Source organism: Rhodnius prolixus, unplaced genomic scaffold (genome assembly GCF_049639745.1).
Source record: "Rhodnius prolixus isolate KJV_2025 unplaced genomic scaffold, Rpr scaffold_7, whole genome shotgun sequence".
Taxonomy (NCBI): Eukaryota; Metazoa; Arthropoda; class Insecta; order Hemiptera; family Reduviidae; genus Rhodnius; species Rhodnius prolixus.
In genome coordinates, this window is record NW_027411582.1 from 2,525,731 (window position 1) to 2,544,581 (window position 18,851).

The 18,851-nt window shown below is 34.6% G+C and overlaps 2 protein-coding genes across 8 annotated transcripts in view; both read right to left on the reverse strand.

The window, feature by feature from the left end:
* Nucleotides 1-2,833, reverse strand: part of Octbeta1R (Octopamine beta1 receptor) — a 210,872-nt gene extending 208,039 nt beyond the window's left edge. Inside the window, exon 1 of the mRNA XM_074113431.1 lies at nucleotides 2,591-2,833. The gene's annotated coding sequence lies outside the window, so the exon portion shown is untranslated. The remainder of the gene's footprint in view (nucleotides 1-2,590) is intronic.
* A 9,527-nt stretch (nucleotides 2,834-12,360) lies between these two features.
* LOC141446724 (uncharacterized) overlaps nucleotides 12,361-18,851 on the reverse strand; it is a 317,788-nt gene continuing 311,297 nt past the window's right edge. For all 7 annotated transcript variants that reach the window (XM_074113434.1, XM_074113432.1, XM_074113433.1 and 4 more), the window contains one exon: nucleotides 12,361-18,773. In XM_074113434.1, the coding sequence (XP_073969535.1) occupies nucleotides 16,472-18,773 (2,302 nt within the window). In that variant the 3' untranslated portion in view covers nucleotides 12,361-16,471. The remainder of the gene's footprint in view (nucleotides 18,774-18,851) is intronic.

The window sequence follows — 18,851 nt, forward strand, 5'->3', positions numbered from 1 at the left end:
AGGCTTACTTTATTATTATTTTTGGAAACCTCATACGCTCACAAACATAAGATAAGGTAAAAATTTCAGAAAAAATGCTAAGGGATACATTTTTTTATTCTTACAAAAAAAAAAATAGCAATTGGCCATCTATCCCCACTGGGTTGGGTGAGTTGGCCAGTGCAACTTGGGAGAGATGGCCACATATTGTAAATGAAATTGCACTAGTAAAACGTAAAAATAACAGGAAACAATAAATGGTTACTTAATATTTACTTTTTTAATATTTTCAATAATATATATATATTTTTATTTATTTTATTAATTTTATTCGGTATTTCGGTAATGACTATAAAGAGATGGGACAGATACAATAGACCAATTACAATGTTAAACTTTGGCAAAAGAGTAAATACAGTAGATACTGGGAAATTTCTTTTAATACAAAAACGTTAAACACAAAACATCGGAAAAACCAAAAACCCTTAAGAACCCTTATATAGATACAGAATTAGTAGTCAACATAATTGCCCAAAAAATGGAACACTATAAAACAATACACACAGATACTGCTACAGAAGTTAGGTTATTCCGATGTTTTGCGTTTAACGTTTTTGTTAATTGTTAATTTTGTTAACTGATTTTCTACATTACTGATTCTCTAAATTGTTTGTATTTGTAAAATCCAGGCCCTGAAGAAGGGAATATATTTGTCGAAACGTTGGCGAAAAAGACGAGTTCTTCTTTTTATTTGACCGATTCCTCGCCAATTCTAAATCCTTAATTTAGTAATTTAAGGATTACCAATATATTCAAAAAAATAAAAATAAATAAAATAAAAATAATTGGCCATCTATCCCTACTGTTGGAATGGCCATCTGTCCCGAATGCTAGAGAGAGATGGCCAACATGATAAACATAACTCAACGCGTACTTTTTGACAGTTTTAGAAGTTAGGATTCATTAATGTATACTGTAATTTCCTAATATGTAAAAAACAACACTAAAATTTCGACACATACATTCGCTGCAGCACGCAATATGTAACTGTCATAAAAATTTTTGTTGAGACGATAATGTTTTTATTCTCTGAGTTGATTAATAACGCTTTGACGCAGACCAAAATAAGCTCACTGTAGTCAGACATGAAGGTTTATCACTTGAGAGGTCACGCAGCGCCGTCGGACGACATTTCGGTTAAATTTCGGCTGTTGGCCATCTCTCCCGATTGGCCATCTCACCCGACTTTACCCTAAGCTTAAACTGAACAAAGTAACTGGAGAATTCCATGGAAAAAACGACGCCAGACGCTTTTTTTTTGGCGGGAAAATAAAGAGAATAACAACTTCTATTCCCCCACCATCCACAAGGGGAAAAAGAGTAAATTTCACTTCCTGATTAAAGGGTTTCCGTTTCTCCCAGTTATCGCCAAAAAAAGAAGAAAAATCCACGAAATATTGATTTTCTAGAGGGATTCTAAGGGAGCTGTGACGTCGCGATTACCATTATATTATACAATAATATAGTAAGAATTTACCATCCTTTCAGTAAAAATTACCAGTTTTTGGAAAGTTTAATTTACAATTAATAGAGCATCATTTAATTTTGGATAATTTATTTTTAGATTGCTTCAAAATTAAAGAGAGGATTTAATATTAATTCCCAAATAACTGTATATAGTTCCGTCCTAAAGAGAATCCAATTCAATTAGTATAAATACCAAGATTGAAATAATTATTAAACATTTGTTTCAGCTAATTATTTAATTTTTTTTAAAAATAATTTAAGGCGCGTCAACCATCTAAGGTTATTGGCGCCCGGAGCTTTTTTTAGTGCACTGCTGGGCCTCCGGACAGTGTTCTCTCGTTACAGACAACGCTGTCCGCTGATGGGACAAGAAGCTCCTAGGAAGAGAGAAAATCTAAGGGTCAGCAGGTGGACCTCGAACCAGGGACCTCCGCGTGGCAATTCAATACGCTAATTTATTATTATTTCTGTACTCTCTAACGTATCGTACAAAACTTTATTGCCTATTTTTCAGTGAAAATTTAAAGAAAAATTGGATTTTCAGCTGATTACGTCAGCTGAATCAGCTGAAAATTGTAGAAAGTACAAAATTTATCATTGCTTTTACACTTCGAATAAGCTGTTTTTGGTCAAAATTTTGGTCTAATTGCCAGTTTTACCGAAAATATTTTGTATTTTTCTTTAAATTTTCTTACAACTAAAATCTATCCTAAATCGTCTTATTTTTAGAAAAATTTCTTTAATGTTCGATCTAATCTCATTAACTGTATTATTTGAAGAAATACCGAATATTATTTTATTATTTAATGTTATTTTAAGAAAAAGATCGACAGAACGGAAATCCCCATTATATTGGATAGAATTTTTTGTGTGCTGCTTTTTATATTTCAGGAAATTTCATTTTAGAGAGGAAGTTCTGTCCCAGCGGATGTAAACTTGAAAAGTTTATCACAAACGTTCTGTTCTGTTTTGTTTTTTTTTCCTTATTTTAATGACATTTTGTTGGCTACATTTAATTAATAATAATGTATGTAAATATTTAAAGAAAAAAAAAAATTAACAAATATACGATATTTGAACTCACGTGAAATATCCTCAATTTGTTTGTTGAAATTTAGGTAAAGTGTAACTAATAAAATTTAGTTGAAAAAAAAATTTAAAATATTTATTCCAGTTAAAAGTAAATTAAAAAAAATAGATTAATTTATAAAAAGTAAAAATTAAATTTAGTCGTGAAAATCTGCAGTTCTAGCACTGAATACGAAAGACTTAGAGCACTGAAATCGGGCACTCAGAGCCGAGACTGTTGTAAAGCACTTGGCGACCCCAGTCGACCTACTAGAGCGCCAAAACCGACCCAGCACGATTGGGCTCCCATCTAGTGGCCGGTAACAGCACTAACCCTGATGGCTCGCTTATATTTTATCGACATTCCAATTTAAAGTGCTTCATTATATTCTTAGCACAATCTACACATAGGCATTTAAGTAGTTCATACTTTGTTTTTTCCTCAGACTATGACTTTTTATTAAAAAAAGATTTGGGTAGCATTTTTCTTGTACTCAACTTGGCACTTTCTTGTCAACAATTTCATGTGTAACATCAACATCAAATTTAACCAATTAAGCTGTTCGACGTGTATACACGTTGTGGGAAAATATAAAATTGCCATTAACTACAAAAAAAAAAAACTCGCAATTTTAATAAAATGCAATAAGAATATTAATTGATGGGATGTTTCCTTTATCTTACCCAATAGAACTGCGGTGGAAGTCAGCCAAATGACTTGAAGTGGTTGGTACATGTTTGGTCCTCCGCATTAGAGATTGGGGGAATTACGCACACAAATAGAAGCTCTCAAAACCCTTGTGCAATGCCCTGGTTTTTACCTTATAGATAGAGATTCAGAGCATGATTTCATTTTGGCACAGAATTCAAAGCTCTTTTCTTCTTCCTTGTAAAAGCTCTTGTGGTCCCTAGTTAACTAGAGCAATGAAGTGGTGCAAGATTTTTTTGAAATGAGCACAGAATGCTTCTGGTTATCTGTAAGCCCCCAAAGAGATTGCAGAAAAAGTCGCTTGCAGTGACTATTACGGACGTTGTTTTACTTTTGGTTGTTTTGCCCTGCGTTCGACGTGTATTCCACGTCATTGTCTGATTTTAATTCCGCACACTGTGGGGGTTTTTTTAAATACTAGATTGTCTGAGAAAAATTTCCAAATTTAATTAATTGACTTAACGTTGTCGCAAGTTCAAATGATACTTTGATGTGTCAATATCTGAGATCATGAACCTTCTATTTCGGTGCTTCTTTTTTCGGCAGTGCACTGCCAGCCTCCGGACAGTGTTCTCTCCTTTAAGGCTAGTGAGCTGTTGGAAGCTCCTAGGAAGAGAAAATCTAACGGAGAACAGATTAAATGAGGTTACATTTTTGTGTGTAATTTACGATTACAATGTGTATAATGTTGGTTAGAATTGAATCTACCATAATGTTTCAGAGTTTTGAAGAATATTAAGAGTTCGAACCTTGAGAATAGTAGAAACAGGAAGTCATGTGAGTGTGTCCACACCAGATTTTTTTTAATACTTAAATACATTTAGAACTCACATAAGAAGAACAAGAGTTCGAAAAACTCATAACATAACTTGGAAAAAGTTGGTCACACAAAAATCACGTTCAAAAAAAACCCATAATATAATTTGAAAAAAAATTGGCCAAAAATTGATGTAACTCCAATCCTACCTCGACTAATAAAACGGCTAACATATTGTATAATCGGAAGTAGTCTAATATTCTTTTATTGCAGGTTGTTACACGTGGTTTTATTACTTTGACTTCCATGTTACTATTTTCTGTAGTAATACAATAAATATGGTACACGAATGTATTGATCGAAATGTAATGGCTATTTGCCCATAATGCTCCTTTAATAATATGTAATAACATAAATTACAACATATTAGTTGGGGTTTTGTACAACAAATAAAGCCACTACTTAGGTAGAAACCAAAGCAATAAATCGATAATATTAGTTATAATTATGAGTATGATTGGTTTAGAAAAACTTCTAAACATTTCTCCCCCACCCACCCTCTCCATAATTATTACAGCTTAATTCAAAACCCTCAAGAACAACTTCCTGGAGGATACCTCTGGACTCGTGAAGATTTTCTTTTTGGGGTCCTTAGTTCGGAAAATGTTCTTACAAATCAATCTGGGTTTATACAAGTAACAGGGGGTATCCCTGAACTGCGAACTTTCTTTCTAGGTATGTTTTTACTCCCACACAGAGTCACCAGGTGAGTCAACGAACACTGCAGCTCCTTTCAGGTAAGTCCTAAACCTTTTATCCTGCCAAATTTCATCACAATCAGGCTAAGGATTTCTAGAGTTATTAGCTAGCTATAATAATTTCAAGCGTCGATAATTTAAACGATTGCAATACTTCCTCTTAGTAGGTGTAAGAGCATAGTAGCACTTTAGAGTCACGTATGGAAGCTTTTACCACTTCTTCGTGCTAAACTTTATCAAACCGGACTAAATGTTATAGAAATAATAGTATGTAATAATACTTTTAGAGTGGGCCTTACTTGCGTGGCGCAAACTCCCCTACTTAAGTGGCACAGCGTCGAGACCACCAAAAGGCATATCTACATAAAATTCCGAATCGAATGACACCTCATTCATGAAAATCGGTTCACGCGTTTAGGCGCTACGTAGTTGACAAAAAAGGTAACAACAACAACAGCGACAAAGAACAAGAACAACAACAATTTCTGAAAAATGCCGTTTTTGCTCATTTTCGGCAACTTTTTTTCTCGAAATCTATTAGATCTATGTTGTTGCAAAAAAAAAAATACAGTTATAAAGGAGGGTTTGCCCTATATTATAAAGAAAATTTGGGTATTTTATTTTTTATAGAAAAAGAGAAAAAAATTGTCAAAGTTGGGTGTTTTTCAACGTTACACTATTTTCGTGCAGTTTTTGACGATCAACCCTTATACAACTGTCCTACCGGACAGTTTTAATAAATAAATTATGATGAAATATTACCTTATTTATTGTTTCTTTTTTATTATTATTTTCGTAAACTTTTTTGAAGAAAGTAAATACTCGTAAATAAATGACTGAATTTAAATTTAAATAAATTGTGTAATGAACTTCTTTATATTTGTTACGGACGCAGCATGAAATCATGCTTAACCACAGAGCTTGAAAGCTGAATAATGCTCCCCACATCATGAGAAAATTCAGTTTCCCAGTCCCGAAGATAAGAGAAAACAACATGGATTCTTTTCTTTGTAAGTTGCAAGCAGGACTAGCTCTGTACATCCCGGTAGTACTGGGACTGTGACATTATCCAGAAAGAAGTACTGCCGGGAACAAAATGGTCAAAATAATAGTGATAATAAAAAAAAGGGAAAACAAGGAAAAGCGAGGAAAATTAATTAAAGACTGTGTAAAAGTCTACAGGGAGAGGTGTAAAGCTTTTAATAACTGCGGCCGGCCACCTGTTGCCGCTCGGCGCTCCCTCGGGCGGCTTTAGTAGGAATTTAAATAAACTTTCGGCTATTATCTCTTCCTCCGTCCAGGAAGATGGAGAGAGAGAGTGAGAGAGAGAGAGATAACCGGTTATCTGCCTGCATCAAGCGGTGGATGCAACTCAAATCAGTTCCAAATCTTCCTTAAACTATGAAAGCACTCATGCTGGTCTACCGTTTGTAGCATTTTCTTCCTGGAAAATTCCATTAAGGGCACTCCTGGAAGAGAAGGGAGGATGGGTATTACTCTGGAGGACCCCAGATGAGCATGGATTTACAGTTTTCTGATCAAAGGGATGGATGATAAATTAGTTGACAACAAATTTTAGTTTGCAATCTCGGTCTTCCTTTAGATTTCTTAAAATTTTCTGCGCTAATTTGGCGGCCCTATTATTAAATTTTTTAGTTTTAATTCCAGCAATTTCTTCAAAAGAATATTAGATTAAGGGGACTTTTGGAAGAAGGGGGAGAGTATTGTTGTATCCGGGTTTAAAGAATCTGTCAGTGCGATGTATTGTTCCGGGGGGTTTTAAATTATAAAGGAGGGGGGTCTATTAAAGGTATTGGTGAAGTTTAAGGTTTGGAGAGAATTCCAAAAGGAGCCCCCCCTTGAAGTGCGGGAAATACATTGCTGTATGTGGATTTTTCACTTTTTTGGAACAAATAGTTTGAAAAAATGCTTGCTAAGTTAAGTGGTCTTTAAGAAGTCAAAAGTTTTTAATTGAATAAAAATTTTTGGGAGGAGGGCCAATTTCTTTTTGAGTGAGTTCAGGATAGTTTTGCTTTTATAGACTTGTTGCTGAGCGCGAGTCTTGTAGCGAAAATATCCGCTTGTTGGCAGAGTAAGATCAACGACGATAACTGCGACTAGACCTGGGACCGAAACTTCCGCTCCAGCTCTGCCCTTTTGCTTCCTCGCCCTTTCCATCACTCTCCCAGCCCTTCGCACTCCCCCTCTGCCCAGCAGACTTTTCCTTTGACCTTTTCTCTTGCCACTGATTCGCTTTCCCACACCCCATCTTGCTTTTCCTTTTTCCACTCACTCTGTCTCTTTTTTCAGTCTGTCCATTTCCCTTTTCAAACTCCCTTTTTAACCCTCGCTCCCAACCTCAATCTCTCAAGGGCTCACAGTGTCCCTTGACACCCTCACACTCCACCCTAGAGGGCCAGAAACAATCTTTTCACTTTGCTCCCATTTCCTTTCAAGCCAATACTCAGTCACGTTTTAATTCCCATTGGCGTCTCCTTTGTAAACCTCTTTCGCACTATTCCATTGTACCCTCCAATTCTCATCCTACCAGATTTCCATCCTCTTAACACCCTCTACTACCAACCACCCATCTTCCTTCTTCGCTTTTTATGCTCATTTCTTGCTCTATGGTGGTTGATTCTAACTCAATAACCTTTTTTCGTGTCTTGGCCTGGGTTCTTTAGTTCACTTAAAATAAGTCAGCCAAAATCTACAAAATTATTTTTTATGTATTTTGATTAATACAAAATTACAGTTACTAATTGTAACGGTTAGAAGACCTGAAGACCTATTATTGCTCTGGTAAAAATCAATATCTAATATCTAGGTAACAGAAGCAAAGAAACCAATTCACCTTGATGCTGCAATAAAAGCCTCCAAAGTAACACCAAATTAAAGTCAAAAATTAAAACGAAATTTCTTCAATCAAATCCTTGAAACTAACACGTTGATTTTCTAAGTATTTTGCTCCAAAATTCATTTTGATTCAATTTTGAGTCTTTTGAATCAAAATGATTACACTTTGAGTCATTGAATCAAAATGATTTCACTTTGAGTCATTGAATCAAAATGATTTCACTTTGAGTCATTGAATCATACTGATCCATTTTGGATTCAACCGTATTTAGGAGTTAATTTCAAGTGTTTACAAAGATTATTTTTTTTACACTTCACTAAATTAGAGCAACCAGCGACGTCCTATTTAGCCCTGGCTGTATTACTGGGTCTCCATTACAGAAACAGCAGCAATCTGTTCCAACTAACAGACAATTTTTGGTGTTTAACCAAAATTTATACTTGTATTCCAGTAAATAAAACGATCTAGGTTTATAATTATTTAGCCCTGGCTTCAGTAGTAGGTCTCTTTGACAGAAACAGCAGCTATCTCGTCAATATAGGAGACAATTCCGTGTTTTTCCAATGGTTTTTAATTTTATTTTAGTACAATAGAAAGGCCAGCCATGTACTTTTTCAGGTCTGACCATCATGCTGTTTCATTGATGGAAACACTAGAAATCTGAAGAAATCAATGTAGGAGTAAATTCCTAGTTTTACAAAATATTTTAGGTATTTTAGTAAATGAAAACGACCATGGTTTTACAATTCAGCTACAGTAAAATGTTCAGTAAAAACACTGAATCTTCTTCTACATTGAACAAATTTGAGCTGTTTCTGACAATGAGACCTGATATTACATCCAGGGCTAAATATAACATCGCAGGTCGTTCTAATTTACTAAAATACAAGTAAAAAACCATTGGAAAAACACGGAATTGTCTGTCTGTTAGTTTCACTATAGTTCCTTCTTTCCGGTTCCTAAGATCGAGTTACTAAGCCAGGCATAACTTCTACATTTATCTGCTTGTTTTCTATGTAGAGATTTTTAATTATGAGAGAAAAGAGGGAAGATTGTTAGTTTTATACGGCATTTCTTAAAACCAGCTAATATCTTTTAGTTTTCACTTGAGGCATGCACTGAACACGTTTGTTCGGCTGGATTTGAATGGAGAGATTATTAAAAAAATAAAAATAAAATAAAAGATCTTACTTAGTTTTTGTGGAATTTCCTTATTTCCTGTTTCTAAAATTGTATTTTTTTGGCTAGACTTACGTTTTCCACTTTTCCATTGGTGTTTACTTGATTTTTGGTAAATCAAAACGAGCTGGGATTTACTATTTAGCCATGGGTTTTATTATTTCGTCTAATTGATGGAATAATAATGTAGTCAAGCAAAGAGACCATTTCTTTTTTTTTCCCAACGGGTTTTACTTCTATTTTAATGAGTTAGAACGACCTATAATTTATATTTTGCTCTGGTTTTAGTACTTTATTACGTCTTATTGACAGAAACAGTGGAAATCAGGTTAAACTAAGACACAATTCAGTATTATTCAAAGGTTTGTACTTTGTACTTGTATTTTAGTAAATTAGAGCGACCTGGAGTTTACTAATTCGCTCTGGCTATAGTACTAGGGTCTCATTGTCAACTCAGGAGTATATTTCAGGTTTTTCTAATAGTTTTCAGTCTTTTTTTTAACCACAGAAAATGCCTTGTAATGGTTTAAGATGTTGATAGATGTTACCACTTATTAATTATATTGAGTAGGGGCAAATACTGAATTAGTAAAAGGAATTTCTTGGGTTGGATGTGGCAATCTCCTGTACATTCCGCCAATCCAATATGGCCGTTCTCTATGTTATTTCAAGAAATGGCTACTAGGCTGCAGCACCTAATTGGCAGTTTTAATGGTTTCTCTCAAAGTAAGAGTATTTCACTTTATTTTTATAATTTTCTTTAATAAAGTTGTTCATTATTCTTCTCTTTTCAGCTTTTTCCTGAGTTTTTTTTTAAATTTTCAGTATTTTATTTGCATTTCAATAATTAAATTATACAATTAAGTAAGTATATTGTGATATTTAAGTTTGTAGCTATATTTATTTCCTTACAGAACTCGATATATAAAGTTAATTTGCTTGAAAAAACAACCTTGTTTATTCCCATTTTCAAAAGCAAAATTATAACCATCTTGCCAATCCATCTGGTGAGGAATTACTAAATGTGCAGAACTTTTTCTGATTACAGTTGAGTCCAAAATGCCTTTATCGCTTTACAGGATAATGAATTTGTAGACTGCATGTCTCTCTCTCAGGCAGCTGGGATTTATTACTTGAGAGCATGATTTATAATTTCTATAATCATTGATTAAAGATGTTGGGCAGAAGAACCAAATCAGTTTATCATCACTAGTCTGGTAGGAATCAAAAGGAACCAAGAGTTGAAATGGAGGATGATGATGATGGGAATTGACCACAAAGGCTATAAAACTTGTTAATGAGTATTAAAATAATATATTAAATCGAAGCCATAATCACGAGAATCATTTCAAATCATCTTTTTAATCCAAAAATGGGGGTTTTTCTTTATGGTATTTTTGATTAAGAAACGCTTTCAGTTAGTGACGTTTTCATTTCTTGTCAGCTGTTTAAACAGTGGATATAATGTATAAATATAAAATAAAAAATTTATAAAATATAAATGTGGATATAATTTAATGTATAAAAATGTGGATATAATGTATTGCTTCTAGATAGAAACTTTAGTCACAGGTGAAAATTCTTAAAAGAAGTACGTATTTATTAAATAATGAATTGTTCGTTTTTTAAAATTATTATTATTTTAGATTTCCCAGAATATTATGGTTATTAGAATTTTTCATAAACTTCATAAGTAAAGTAATCGCCAATTTTTTCAAGAGGGGTTTAACGTCCAATTACCAATTAGGTGTCGTGGACGGAGGCGACTAGCAAACGTACTTTACTATTTCTCATTTAACCATTAAATAAAATCCAAAGCCTAAAAGACCGGGAATCGAACCCATTACCACAATACAAAATAGCTTTGCAGGTCTAGCCTCTTAACCCGCTCGGCTACCGTGGCGCCTTAATAAACTTCATAATAAATACATTATCATTGGCGATATACTTACCATTTTTAGCGAGGGGGGCGCAAAAATTCAATTTTAGGGCATTCTTAAACCTAAATACAGTTTCGAGACTCCAATTCAGGTGTGTATTAAACCGAGGACTGAATGGAGGGTAAACTGGACGGATCAGTACCGGAAGGGAGGCATTTGGTTTACCGATGGTTCCAAGACGGACTGTGGGACTGGGTCTGGAGTTTATGGGGTTAAACCCGAGGTACTCATTGAGAGATCTCTTGGGAGATACGCCACAGTCTTCCAGGCCGAGGTTTTTGCTATTAAAATATGCGCTGAGGAAAACCTGCGGATGGAACCTAGAAATAGGGAGATTCGCATCTTTTCGGACAGCCAGGCTGCACTGAAGGCTCTCGTATCCTTCAGAATCACCTCTTCCCTGGTCTGGGAATGCAGGAAGGCCCTAGAACTACTGTCGCGGCACAACAAAGTTCGGTTGGAATGGGTGCCGGGTCATGTGGGTATTGAAGGGAATGAAAAAGCTGATTATCTGGCCAGGAATGGGGCTAACACTCCTTTCATCGGTCCAGAGCCTGTCCTGGGGGATCACCAGGAGTTCGGTTCGCGCGGCTCTCAGAGATTGGATCTGGAGGGAGCACGAAAAGAACTGGGTGATGTGTCCTGGGGGTTAAACACAGCAAGACCTTGATGCCTTGGCTGTGTAAGCAAAGATCCAAAGAGACCCTGTGTTTGGGCAGAAATCAGATTACTCTGATTACAGGCCTATTCACGGGGCACGGTAGGTTCAAGAAGCATCTGCGCAAGGTGGGGCTTATCAGCGCGGAGCCGTTGTGCAGATTATGTCAGGAAGAGGAGGAAACGGCCTCTCACCTGCGTACGCAATCGAACGTTTGCGCTATGATACCTTTGGAACGTTGAGGCCGAAGGAGATAGTAGCGCAAAAAGAACTAGTAGGGAAAGTCCTTGACCTCTTTAGGAGGGGAGGGTTCGCCTACTAGAACTAAGAAGGGACTGGCACAATAAGTCTTCTGTGGCTGCGGTGCCTTGGGGCATAGGTCCCGTCCCATCTACTATCTTAATCTTAAACCTGAAGAGTGGGGTATATAAAAAAAGGAAGTCTTGTGAGTGGCTAAACCAGATTATTTTCTTTTTGTGCTGCAATTTGTAGCCTTTAATAGCAACTACTTATATGTGTGCCGTTCTTAAAATAATTGTTACCAAAACACTTACCTCTCTCTTCAATAAAAATGGTCCATTGCTAGCCGGTAAATTTCCAAAAATCCAACCTCCAGTTCAAGGATTATACATAAATAACACTAAATAAATATAAATCACATACAATCAGGTATAATTTTTAATGTATATTTTTTTTTTAATTTAATTTTTTTTAATTTATAACATCAAAACACCAGTTTTTTAATCTTTCTTATTTTCATTTTATTTATTTTTTTAAATTTCTTAGGTCATACATTCAATATAAAATATTCTTTGGTATCGATAGTTTTTTTTCATTTTAATTATATAATTAACAGTTTTATTATTATTTTTTAATTAAAAATTATATCGACATAATTCTAAATTTTATTTTAATTTTTCTCTCTTAATTTTAGAAAATAATTAAAATATTTATAAGCACATTTTTTCCAAGAATTTTTTTGCTTTTGTTTTTCTTTGTGAAAAATGAAAATTGAAAAAAAATAAAAGGTAAGAGAGTATAAATAAATATCAAAATTATTGTAAATTATAATATGCTCATAAATATAATAAATACAGAAAAATATATGTACAAATAAAGAGTGAACAAAAATAATAATAGAATAATAAAAGTTGTGAATAAATGATGTATAGCACCAGGATGACTTTGTAGAATAGAAAAAAAAAAACTTACTGAAGACTACATAGTCTTCTCCAAAACATGCTAGACAACGGCCAAGGAAATATGGGCACATTACTAATAATAGGATACATGAAGCTGGTTTATATATATAAATATTTTTTTGTGTACAAGATGGCATTTATTGAATGGAAAATTAGGTATGTTATATTTTTGCTTCTAGAGAAGCATTTTTTTTAGTAGTTTAAAAAAGGTTTGTGGCTTAAGAGTAATAAAATGGGGGTTGCCACCTTGTGTAAACGGCAGGCGAGGCAGTGAATTTGAATATTATTTGAACTTAAAAAGGGCCGTTTCAGAGTTTGGGATGGATGTTAATGCAGGTTAGAGGGCCCCCCTCACACACACACTAAATGGCATAACCAAGTCTTAACAAGAATTCCTCTTATATAACATTTATGAGAACAAAAAAACGCGCATCCAACAGCTGAGATCATTAGCGCTCCCGGTGTTGGTTATAAGAAGCTAATAAAAAAGAAAAAAAATTTAATTAGCTAATAGCTTGGATTCGAACCTGCGATCTGCGCGTGAGAATGCAATTTGCTAAAATACACAGCTGATCCTCTACCTCCTAACTTTTGTATTATTCACCTGAAATACGACCTCTTTCTCTTTCTCTCAATAAATATATGAATATAAATCAAGCACTCTCTACATTCATTATTGATAATTTAATAGACGCAAACAAAAGAACAAAAAATTTTTAATCCAAGATGAATTCTCACAAGTATTTCAGCCATTAACTTGAAAGAATAAGGAAAAAAGATAGCTGAAAATATTTGAATGATTTCATCGTAGGTTTTTTTTTTTTTTTTTTTTGAGCAATCATTATTTTGATTGGAAAGATTGATGGAAATTGACCAAAAATAGAATTATAATCAATCAATAAAATGTTTTTGACCAACAAATGGGACTTATACTGATTTGTTTTCCCACTAAATCCATGTAAAACAAAAAAGAAGAAAATTCAGGCCTCGCCCCACCAAAGAAAAGTAAAAGAAGATTTTCTTGGATTTCCATCTGTAAAAAATAAAATACGCCGCAAAACTCTTGAAAAAAAAAAACAAAAACAAATACTCTAAAATAATTTTTACATAAAAAAAAAGTAAAAGCAATTAAAAACAAATAAGAAATATTTACATTATTTAAAAAGAAATGAAATTCCTTATAAACAAGGAAATGAGCACCAAGAAAAATTATTATAATTCTTAAATAATTGTACAAATATAAGTATACAAGCAAAAATTAATTATATTTTTTAATTTTTTTAATGAAAAATCAAGGAATTTTTCCGACTTCTCATATATTATTATATATATTTTTTGGTCATGGAATTTTGATTTTTCTTTCGTTTAAAAAAAAGAGGAAAATTCTATTATTATTATTATTGATTATTTATAGCCATTTATATTTTATTTAAAAAAGCAAAGACATTGTCTCTCGAATATTTTTTATTTTTTTCCTTATTTTTATATGAAGGGGGTGGGGGACAGGAAACACGTCACAATTTTGGGATACAATTTTGTTTTTGTTTTTGTTTAAATAACATCCTGTTTGCATTTTATCAAACAGAATAAAGCCCAGTTATATTTTTAATAACAAATATTTTCGCACATTAAGTTATATTATTTTTATTATATATATATTATATATATAGTTTATACATACAAATAATCAGTCGAGTATTTAGTAATTATTATTATTTATTGAAGGAATAACTTCGATCGTAGAATAAGCGATTTCTTAATTTTCTATCGAGAGAATATTTCAGTTTTTTTTTAAAATGTACAATAAATGACTGACACTTTTAATTTTTTTTTTTTTACAGATTTTAAGTGATCGATAATTCTTGATTCATTTTTAGTGAAAAATGTCACATAAGGCGTTGGGAAAAATAAGAAAAAAAAAAAAAAAAAAAAAAAAAAATGAAAATTCTACACTTCTTCCCCAGAGAGTTAGGTTAAGCATCATCCTTCAGGAGGATATCCTTGCTAACAAAAAAAAACAAAAACCTGAGGATTAGGGTGTTTCAAAAAAAAATGTTGACTAATTAAATTTTAAGAAGTGCCGGGCGAAAACTCGAAAGTTCATTTAAAATCAAAAAGTTTGGGTCCGTAGTAGAGCAAAATCGATTAATAATAATCGATTAATAATAATCGATTAATAATAATCGATTAATAATAATCGATTAATAAATTATTAGCTAAACATGTAATTGTTGATTGTACTAAATTTGAAATTAATTTACTATCAATCAATCAATTTTAAATTTATAACAATAAATGAAAAAATATTCCCTAATTTTGAAGTTTCAGAAAACCAAAAAATATTACGTTTTTTTAAATTCTGTAAGAAACACATAAATAGTGAAGTGATTTTAACGTTAATTAATCGAAATTTTTCAAAAATGTTTCTTTAATTATTCATAACTTTGAAAATAAAATGGCCATTAAAATGATTCCCACTGCGTTGTCTTTATAGCAGATTATATTTAAATGAACTTTGTACAATTACATGTTTTGCTAATAATTTTATAATATACAAAAACATTTAATTAAGATTTTTTATGTATAAAAAAAGGCAAAACAAATACTTTTTGATCAATGGAAGCGACCTCTAAATATTAATCGATTTTGCTCTAACACGGACCCAAACTTTTTGTTTTTAAATGAACTTTCGAGTTTCCGCTTTAAAATTTAAAAGACAACATTTTTTTAAACACCCTACTGAAGATGTTAAGCCAAGATGAAGATGGATGTCTTAAAAAATACTCCAAAAACATAAAAAAAATCTCCCCAGTCCAGCAATGGTGACTTTTAAAAAAAGGAGATTTACACTTTCCAATAAGTAAAAGCTGGGTGATGGAAGTGACCAGTGAAGAAAAAGGGCTGAAGAAATAGAAGTCGTTGTGCTGAAGATAAAGGGGAATCGCCTGCATCAGATGCTGAAACAACCTCTGGAAAAGAAAAAAAAAAATTCAAGTCTGGCAAGAGAAGACCTTAAGATGGTGACAGGAGTTTTGAGTCTGGTAACTAAGAGTACGATTAGTACAGGTACCTGTTCCCTTAAACCTCCTGAAACACCCCTGGTATAGGAAGGAGATTCGTGTTGATGTTGTGTTGCAATCACCTTGAGCTGTCTTGGGCAACCAGAGAGACCAGAGAAGCTGATACGGCAAAAAAAAAAAAACAAAGGACCAGTAAGATCCTAGGCTAAGCGTTAGAAGCACCATATATGGTCGCCGTCATTTGACTGCTGCTATACCACACCCTATGGGCATATTCCGTTTCTCTCTTCAACAACAACATGACGGAAGCACCGATAAACAATCTTGCGGGGCTTTTTTTTTTGCAGTAATTACAAAACACATTACAATGACTTTTTTTTTAAACGAAATTAAATCAAGAATCTTGATCACTTTGCAAATCTTTCTGAGGAATTACACAAACAGTTTTACAACACACAATGAGCACATTAAGGGCAATTTGTTTTTTTTTTTTTACTACAAAAGACTTTATTCGGGGAAGGGCACACTACGAGAAAAAATAAAAAGTACGTATCACAACATTTCTCCTGCTTTTTTATAGACGCGATTACTCCAAAAATAAAAGCAATTTAATAAAGTTTTAAGAATGTCCATTTATGTATAAATTGCTTAATATGAAAACACACTTAAAGGGAGAAATTACGTGAGTCAACATACTCGAATTTTCTTTTGTAAAAAATAAAGAAAAACAAAGAATCTGATACAAAAAGAAAAAGGGGAATGTATCTTTGTCGATCGATTTAAATTTATTAAAAACAAAAATTCAACTTTGGTACTCTCATCTTCTTATATCAACATTTTTGCTATTATCTACATTCTGTTTCATCAAAGCTTGACTTGCTTGATTTTCGAATTTCTGTTGTAGGCTAGCTACTTTAGAATTACTTCTAACCGCTGGTTTTCCACCACTATAAGATTTATTAGTATTATTAAACTCAGTTTTTGGTTTGGTGCTTTGTATTTGTGGTTTTGGACCGGTTGGTGGTTGTTTTAGTGTTGATTTCAATACTTTTGGTTTTTCCTGTTTCACTACAACATCCGGTGCTTTGTTCGCATCGTTCGTACAACTGGACACTATATCCGGTTGTTGTTTACTGGCTAGAGAGTTTGTAGCGTTCGTTACAACTGTTGATTGTGGCGATGTAGCTGATGTTGTGGTATTCTGATTTTTACTACTTGGTGTTGTTGTTGTTGAGGACTTTTTAATATCTGTAGTTGATTTTTTAGTACTATTTATTGGTTCAAGTTTCTTTACACTAAGATTTGGCGGTGTCTTGCGCCTTTGCAGGCTGGGTGGTGTTTTTGTTCTATTAAATGAGGTATTGTTGCTGGGACTTGTTTTAGTCGTATTTACACTAGTTTTACTCGCTAGGACGCTTATCGAATTTGGCTCGTTCTTAGCTTTTAGCTCAGGAGTTGGTGTTCTATTGTAACTGGCCGCAAAAGGCCCATTGTTTCTATGCAATGACGAGCTGTACGGTTTATAAGGTGCTGATACCTCAGGCACGGTAGGTCCTTTGTTTACTACCGCTTGTTCAGCGCCGCCCTTGTTCTGGCTGTTGATTGGACTTAGATAACCAGAATTTGAAGAATTGGAACTAGTATTCATATATGTTTGATTCGTTTTTGAATCTGAGGACATATCAGTCACTGTGGAGCCGGTATCGTCTTCACAGTTCTCTTTCTTTCTTTTCAAAGTGGACGCTGAATAGATGGACTCATTGTTTCTGGCTTCAATCTCTAGAACTATTTCACCCAGTAAGCCCATTGTATCACCGCTAGTGTCCACGGGGTTTGGTACTTTATACTCACTGGTTGCCTGTGGGTTTTCCTCGATCACAGCGTAGATGTTCTCCTGTTTGGGGCTTTCCTCGTCAATATGAGCTAAGGGAGCATTGTTTTCAGTCAAAAGATTCAGGCAATCATCATAAGAGTTGTCCGTCTTATTGGCGACGACGGCTATTGATTGAGAGCTCGGTGGTTGATAACCGGGCACGCCGATCGACGAAGGTGGTCTTGGCGGCGGTGAAGTTGGACGATGCGCAGCCGGAGTACTAGTAGGGCGTTTACCGTTTTGCATCCTCATCGAACCAAACGTTGGTATCGGAGCACGTTTCACGACCGCAGTATCGCGTAGACTTTGCGCTCGGCTAACTACAACAGCTTTTTCAACCGGCAAAGTGGCCAATGGTATTTCAATGTCTTTCTGGGGTATCGGGTTGGATATCTCTATGTTGCGCAAAGCTTCTTTGTCTAATTTCTTTTTGACTAAATCTTTCTTTTGTACTTCCGGTTTCTGGCCGCGCATGAACGAGGCTATACGTGTCAAAGCTGGATAGGTCTTTTTATCATCCCCAGCGGATGTCTGTGGTTGTTGAGCTTGTTGCACTGGAGGTGGCTGTTGTTGAACTGGGTGCTGTTTAGCAGTCAACCCTTTTGGTTGGATTATCTCTACGCCAGGCACTGCAGGAGCTGGCCGACTAGGAGAATGTCCATGATCTATTAAATCCTTAGCAGCTGTGGATGTTGTGGCTGCCAGCACTGGTGAACTGATCACTGGTCTTTGCTGTTGATGCGCCAACTGGGATTGATTAACAGAAAGTGAATTTACCGCAACAGGTGGAACATTAACCTCTGGCAACTTTGGTGCTGGCCTAATTGGTACGTTCTTCTGCACATTTGAAACAGGGTGTACAGGTGTTATCGCTGAAACGCTGGGATGTACATCTTGATGGTGACCAACAGCCGTCGGATGAGGTCTAACGGGTACTACTGCAGCAGGCGGTTGTATTACAACAGTACCTGGCTCTTTCTGCAGAGACGTTGTACTAAAGCCGACAAAATGTCGGAGTAGATTGTTCTGTAAGTGTGACGCGGTGACTTCACCACCTCCATTGACGGTAGCGCTACCACCAGAGCTGTCCTGACGTGGTAACAGTGTAGCCCTACTGTGGTCAACTATTAACGGGCCAGAGATCTCTAAAGAGGCCGACGGTGCTCTACATACCTTGCCACCAGTCCCGATTACGCCACGATGATGGTGATTATTTCGGGTATCAGTGACAGGCTTCTTCTCGTGACTATAACACACCCAGAAACAAGACATATGTATGTACAACACATAGAAAGATATAAGCACATGAAAAATTTAAACATAT